Below are 6,835 nucleotides of genomic sequence, written 5' to 3'. Positions count from 1 at the left end.
ATAAAACATGAGGACTTAAATATCAGGGATGTAGGTTTTGATAATAAGAATTTTTCCTTTATTTTCTCCCTGGTGAACTGTGGACCTTCCAAACAGTAAATTCTCATCTTAATGGAACTGTTTGTGAGGGCAGGCATTTTTAATTTATTCATTTTGTTCAATTTATCAGAGGCAGGGTATTGTATCCTTGGGTCAACATTTGACTGTCCTGAACTTATTGTGGTAGGGTTGGCTACCTACTTCTGATCTTTCAACCCAATGAAAGGGAAAGCTTTTACTTACATATAAGAGGGAGGAGGGAAGATAAAAATGAACTGTTTAGGGGTGAAGATAGCAAGAGATTGGCTTTGTAGATATACATTGAAATATCCCAATTATCATAATCATCTTCTGGTTCTGTTTCCTAATTCTCAATTGTGGGAGTTTCAAGAAGTTTGTACATAACGTTCATTTCTATAAAGCAAATGGCAGCTAATTCTCTCCACTTGTACTTAATAGACGAGTAATATGTAAAAAGCTAGTGATAAAATTGAGTCTAGGGTCAGAGTATTTCATTTGTAGTTCAGTGGCTATAGATTGAACAGAAGTTAGAGGACAGTAAGATTTTAATTATTTGATCTTAAGGTTTTCTAATCAAAAATTGCTGGTAAATCAGTTTGGAACATTAGTATTATTTTCATGAAACTGAATTGGAATGGTTGGGCTTCTCCTCTTATACCTCAAAGCTTATTTAACCCATAGTTAAATGATTGGAGTTTGGAGAGCAGACCCTCCTGAGAGCTGCCCCCAAGACCTGGGTTACAATGGGCTCTTGGAGTTTGACTGAGGGGCCTGAACTCATGGATTGAGACAGAAAAAAGCACAATATTCTTGAACAGTGGAACTTTTTATTAAAAATGTTCCTGCTGTTAAATTAGATCCTGTTTACCTGAAACTTCTCATTAGCCTGTCTCAAATTACTTGATTGACATTTTGGCATCACTTTGCAAACTTCCAATATTTGGAAACTTGACCTTTGTGGATCACAATTGTCTGGTTTCTCCTGGTGGTTAGAAAACCTATCAATAATTCCATGAAGCCCCCACAAAGGCAAGGGAATAAACTTGATGGGCATGAATTATTCGGAAAAGTCAAAGTGCATGTTCTAACTCTTGATCAGACTAGAAGCTAAATATTCTCTTTACAATATCTGTATGACATTTTCGTTACCTGGAGAACTGGCATTCTTTTTCTACAAATGGCTTATATTAATGTGGTGGGGCAGGGGAGAACTGAGAAGGGGGAGTGCCCCGAAATAGATATAACTGATTTATCAGAAATGTTACCAGCACTGCCTTTGGCTCTGAAGGAAGCTAGAGCGTAGCTCTTCACTCAGCCAAGCTGATGAGCATGAGCCTACATTCTTACCATTGAGGGAATAAAGACATTGATGTCTACCCTCCCAGTACTTCTTTTTCTCATTATTAGAACCTACAAACGTGTCCTCTGTACTCCTTACATACCTAGATTTTCAAGCTTTTTAATTTACTTTTGAAACAAAGTTGTGCTTGTGCATTACTGCCCACAGCAGCAGTAATGTGATTAAGTCACTGATGCTCGGGGAGCTTACATTCATTTTTAAGGTAGTCGGTTCATTTCCAACTGGAAAGGGAAGATACTGTGCCAAATGTTCACACAACCATCCTGGGAGGTAGCATGGCTGGTGGACATTAGCTAGTTGGGGGTTAGAGAATTGTCCAGTGCCAAATAGCTAAGAATTTTTAACAAGGTTCAAGTTTTAACTCATTTCAAATCTTTATCCTTTCTAATTGATAACATGAACTTTTGTCTAACATGTAATTGATACTTCTGAAGCCTCCAAAATTCTTGAAATTCGCCTTTAAACTGTTAATAGAACGTGTCCTATGCCTGTTAATGTTTTGAACTTTGGCCACTAGATGATGCTTCTAGGAAAATGAAGCATGTTAAGTTTCTGGGAGAAACGGTTGTTTGGGCGGAGCAGTTGAACACGTTAGGCAATACATCATTTGTAGTTACAAGTGCACATCACTTAAGGCACAGGAATCTGCATGGAGGACTGGGAAAATGAGCAAGATCTGCCATGGTATGGGGCTGATGGTGGCTAGATAGGTCTCATACCAAAGAGAAAAAACCTCAAAAGTTTTATAAATTAAAACCTTGATGCTGTCCCTTGTAGTTGGATTTGATAAATCATTAGGTCAGAAACGAAGTGCAAGCTTATGTAGCACAGCTTGCATCGGGGAATTAGAATGAAAGCTTTCCTTCATATTGAGTTGTTTTTATGACATACTGGTATGTAAGACACGTGTAAGACATAACTCCAACATAGCTAGATTATTGAAAAGGTGTGATAAGTAACTAAGAATGTCTATCAGAGAAATATGAGAAGAGCTCACTCCTCTAGTTTCCAGGAGCTTCTGAGTTAAGGATTAAGTGAGAACCTCTCCCAGAATTGTTGACCTTACTGTGTTACACCACAGTGGGGCAACAGAAAAGCGTAGGCCCAGTGAACTGGTTTCTCATTTCTCAGAAACAGCTTTTAGGCTAGAGGATACTGCAGAATGAAGGGCAACCTTAAGCAACCACTGGAAAGCAACTGAGGATGGGGGTGGGCTTTTGCTTTACCAGACTACAATCTATCTTCAGCACCTTAGCATTGAAAGGGCTTACCTTTTCTTTTACTCCAAAAATTTGCTGTGCTTATTAGGTATTCGGAGAGAAAGTGCAATTCACAGTTCATGGCTATATCCCCAGCACCTAATGTAGGTCTGGTGCAGTATATAGAATAAAGTATTAGGAAAGAGAGTGGGTATGTGGAAGTGGATGGATGGATGTGAATAAAAGGCAAAGAGAGCTAGAACTGCAACTCTTCAGGGGTCTGAAAACATCATGCAGAGAATGCATGGTTGAACCAAGCTTTTTGTAGAATGTTATTCTGCACCCTCCCCCCATAAAGAGTTTTTTTTGTGTGTGGGACAGAGACCAACCTCTTAACAGCCGCCACCTCTAAGCGCCACATTTTGGAAGTTTCCACAGTGAACTGAGATGCCATTCAACTCACAGCCCTGCAAGTACATAACCGATTTCAGTCGGTGTGAAATCATTTGTACCTCACCTGGATGTTCCATTAACAACCAAGAGATCTCATTTATATAGTTACTTGTCAGAACAGGAAGGTTGGAAAGGGAGGTAAGTGGATACCTAGACTCAAAACTAGCCTTCAAACTAACACATTCAATCCCTTCATCAACCCTGGGAGTCCCAGAGGTTGATCTGAAAGCCAGGTGGTATCAGAAGGACTAAATGCCCTGCTCTCATGAATTCAAGTACAAAGATGTTCAAAGTGAGCCACATCGCTATCACTGTCAGTCTGTAGGGTGGAAAGGACAGTAATCTACAAAGCAAAAGGCTTTGTGTACTAATATTGTTTGCATACAGTGAAAATTATGTACGTTTAGATATCTAGAACTGTTTACCCCAAAACCAGGCCAATGATAGGCAAAAAACTTAACTAAAATAAGGTTTCATTTGATAGGTAGGTAGTTGATGGGGAAAAAAGGTGGGCCAAGCAAGTTAAGATGATGATCTAATTTTATCTGCCTCAGCTCAGTGCGTAGTGATTCAGATCAGATCTCTATACAAGTGCTGTGCTAGTCTCAAGTAGACCATCTAGCCCACACTTGTAGCAATAAAGCAGAGTCTGTATTTGAAATCAGGTAACATATATTTTCAAAGACAATGGAAAATAAAAAGCTATTGCCTGTTATCCATGAAAATAGGTTTGAATGGCTCAATTCTTCTCCACAGTCTACCTTGGGATAAGCAAACTTTTATTATTGATAATTAGCCCCAGATGATTTCATCTAAGTTGGTCAGCCTGGAGAACTTAAGAACCTACCAGTTCAACACCTGAGCAAAGAAACCACTTGAAGTAAAATACCCTATCAGTGGAGAGATGGCAGTGCATTCGACCAGTGGCGTCCGTGATCAGCTTTCCCTAGGTGACTGAACAGATGTCAACCTACTTATAATAGTCTGTTTCCCCGGACCCCTCCCATTAAGATGATTACTATTATACTTCTTTTAACCTGGGGATTAAAAAGGGGTGAAAGGGGATTAGCAACAATAGACTACACATTTATCTACTTAAAATAATCCTGGCTAATTTGATTTTTAAATATTGCTCAAAAATGTCTACAATCTGATGCAGAATTTGTTTTTAAAATGAATGATAGGGTAAAGTTGATATTCAAATAAAAATAAGTTTAAAAATAAAACCAATTTTTGTACTTAGTGATTACAGTGGTTTCACGCACAATAGATTAATTGATATAGTTGGTCATGCTCTGGCGTCAGTTGAGTCAGTATCCACCCATCCACTACCCAAACTACTGGTCACATCACTAGCAGATTTCTATCCTTACAGATTATACTGGAGGTGACAGCTCTTGACTCATTTTGATCATGTAATGGCTCAGACAAATCTATTGCATTTAAAAAGTCATAGTGTCTAAGTAAAGAAAGCTTCTTGCCAGCATGCTCATGCAAGTGCTCTAAATCAGGGGTCCCCAATCCTCAGGCCAAGGACCAGTACCAGTCCCTGGCCTGTTAGGAACGGGGCCGCACAGCAGGAAGTGAGCAGTGGGCGATCAAGCAAAGCCTCATCTGTATTTGCAGCCACTCCCCAGCACTAGCATCGCCACCTCAGATCATTAGGCATTAGATTCTCATAGGAGCACCTGTCCCTCGTGCCAAAAGAGTTGGGGACTGCTGCTCTAAATAACATTTTCTCAAGAAGCAAATGATTCAAGAGGCAGGACTGTTGCTTCACCATTTCACCTTTCGGCAGGAACCTATGTCACTATTCTTAAACAGGGGACACTCCTAAGGATCTTCACCCAAAGCAACTCATGCCACCAAAAGTATTTTTGTGACCCACCTACAATGGGGCTGAAAAAAGATGGAAATAAGCAAAGACTAGACAAGTAATGAAATTAAAAGGTAACTTAAAATGTATGTTCATGCTCTAAAATATAAACATTTGAAAATTGTCCTTTGACTATGAAAACTGCCACTGAGAGGTGACTGCTAATAAAGTAATCTAGCTCGTCACAATGGGGTCAGCACGAGAAATTAGATTCAACTGGCAGAGTGTGTGTGTGTGTGTGTGTGTGTGTGTGTGTGTGTATTGAGTGTATATTAAGTGATTTTTTTTTTTCTTGCAGACATAGTGGAGAAAGCTACCTGGGTGACTCTGAGAAGACAATGTGGATCAGAACCACTGCTAATGACACTTGTCTGGGACAGGATATGTACTTGCTTGGGTTCATTTCCCATGGTCCAAAACACAACTCAGGACACAAGGTAAAGCAGAGCTCCACAATAAATAAAGATGCAGAAAAGTATTTTAAGATACCTTTAAATATAAATTGAGTCCCAGAGGCTGAAAAGTCATCTACCCAATACTGGCACACATTAAATAGGATTAAGACTTGTAGGCCAAACCCCAGTGACAGCAAAGGGATTTTTTTTGTGTGTCTCTGAGATGAGGAGAGCACTGTAAACAGAATTCTGTGACTGAAACTTCACTTAAATTTCCCCTTGAGGTTAAAACTAGCCTAATTTTGATACCAAAACTAAGTTTGAATAACATAAAACAACTGGCTAACTGGAAAATTTTTTCCCCCCAAACAATTCCAAACCCAAAACAATTTATATAAGGGATGCAGGTAACAGAAAAAGTCAAAACAACAATGGTTCCTGAATTTAAAGGAAGGGATGCCCACTTCTCTCTCTCAAGAGGCAGATGGTCAGCTGAAAAATAAAAACATTGTATCAATAGAACACTCTAAATTAAAAAAAAAAAAAATGCAGCCATCTTTGTTCATGCAATACCAAATTAAGATTCTCAAACTTCAAAACAACCCATAAAACTAACGAAAAGGAAGGAAAACGTTGCCCAGATCTTAAGACCTGATTGATGGCTGAGGGTCCTGAGGGGGTTGTTCAGAATGTCGTTCATGGGACAGAGAGGTCTGGAGTTAACATGAGATCAAGTTTGTGGGTTCTGGAGGTGAGGGCCACCTCAGACCAGGGAACATGCTGTCTTCAGTCCGTAACTTCTTGGATTAGCAGCTTCAAGAACAAGGCAGCTAAGCTAGAGGATCCCAATAGAAGGCTACCTAGGGTCTTGGTTCAAGTTCTGTTTCACTGAATTTCCTTTTAAGTAGTGTTAAGTATTACTGTTTTTGGTAGTGAAAAGTCACTTTAGTAACCACTATAGGTAGTGGTTTGTAAACAGACATTGACAAGTACAAACAGCAGAGCAATATTTGACCCAGACTTTAAAAGAAAAGGAGGCGATGGTGGTAATGAGGTAACTCTTCCCCAACACGTGTGAACAGACAGCTCCTGCTCTTCTAATGCTTTATGTCCATTAGGAGAGAGTAGGGCTTGTCAACAGGATGGTTACATAAAGAAGAAGCTACAGAAGAGAAAAAAGAAAAGTTCAGATTCAAATTTGATTCATAAAGGCTTAAAAAAAAGGAGTTTCTTTACAATGAACTGTGAAAGAACAGCAGTGTGTCAGTTAAAGGGACAACTTCCCTGAGCACGGCCTTGAGCAGCAGCAGCGGTGACAGCAGAGGCTGGGGAAGAGGAGGATGCCTCAGCTGGACCTAGAGGCAGTGGGGTGACGGGGAACACTAATCAGGACAGAAGGGTACGGGAAAAGGGGAGAAAGGTGGCAGACACAGCAAGTAAAGTACAGGACACCACATGGTTAAGTGTCTTGGAGAAATTGGTACCACCCAGA

General features: G+C 39.9%; 1 protein-coding gene across 2 annotated transcripts in view; it reads right to left on the bottom strand.

The window, feature by feature from the left end:
* The window catches only part of SEPT11 (septin 11), a 125,705-nt gene that overhangs the window by 30,951 nt on the left and 87,919 nt on the right, over positions 1-6,835 (bottom strand). The window contains exon 10 of one of the 2 annotated variants that reach the window (XM_023530883.1): positions 5,425-5,835. The exons of the other annotated variant lie outside the window; for it this stretch is intronic. Coding sequence (XP_023386651.1) covers positions 5,832-5,835 — 4 coding nt within the window. The 3' untranslated portion in view covers positions 5,425-5,831. Of the gene's footprint in view, positions 1-5,424; positions 5,836-6,835 lie in introns of those variants that run through there. 2 annotated transcript variants of the gene reach the window in all.

The sequence above is a fragment of the Pteropus vampyrus genome, unplaced genomic scaffold (genome assembly GCF_000151845.1).
Source record: "Pteropus vampyrus isolate Shadow unplaced genomic scaffold, Pvam_2.0 Scaffold56, whole genome shotgun sequence".
Taxonomy (NCBI): Eukaryota; Metazoa; Chordata; class Mammalia; order Chiroptera; family Pteropodidae; genus Pteropus; species Pteropus vampyrus.
The sequence above is the reverse complement of the archived record's forward strand: the minus strand, read 5'-3'. Positions and strand labels throughout refer to the sequence as shown.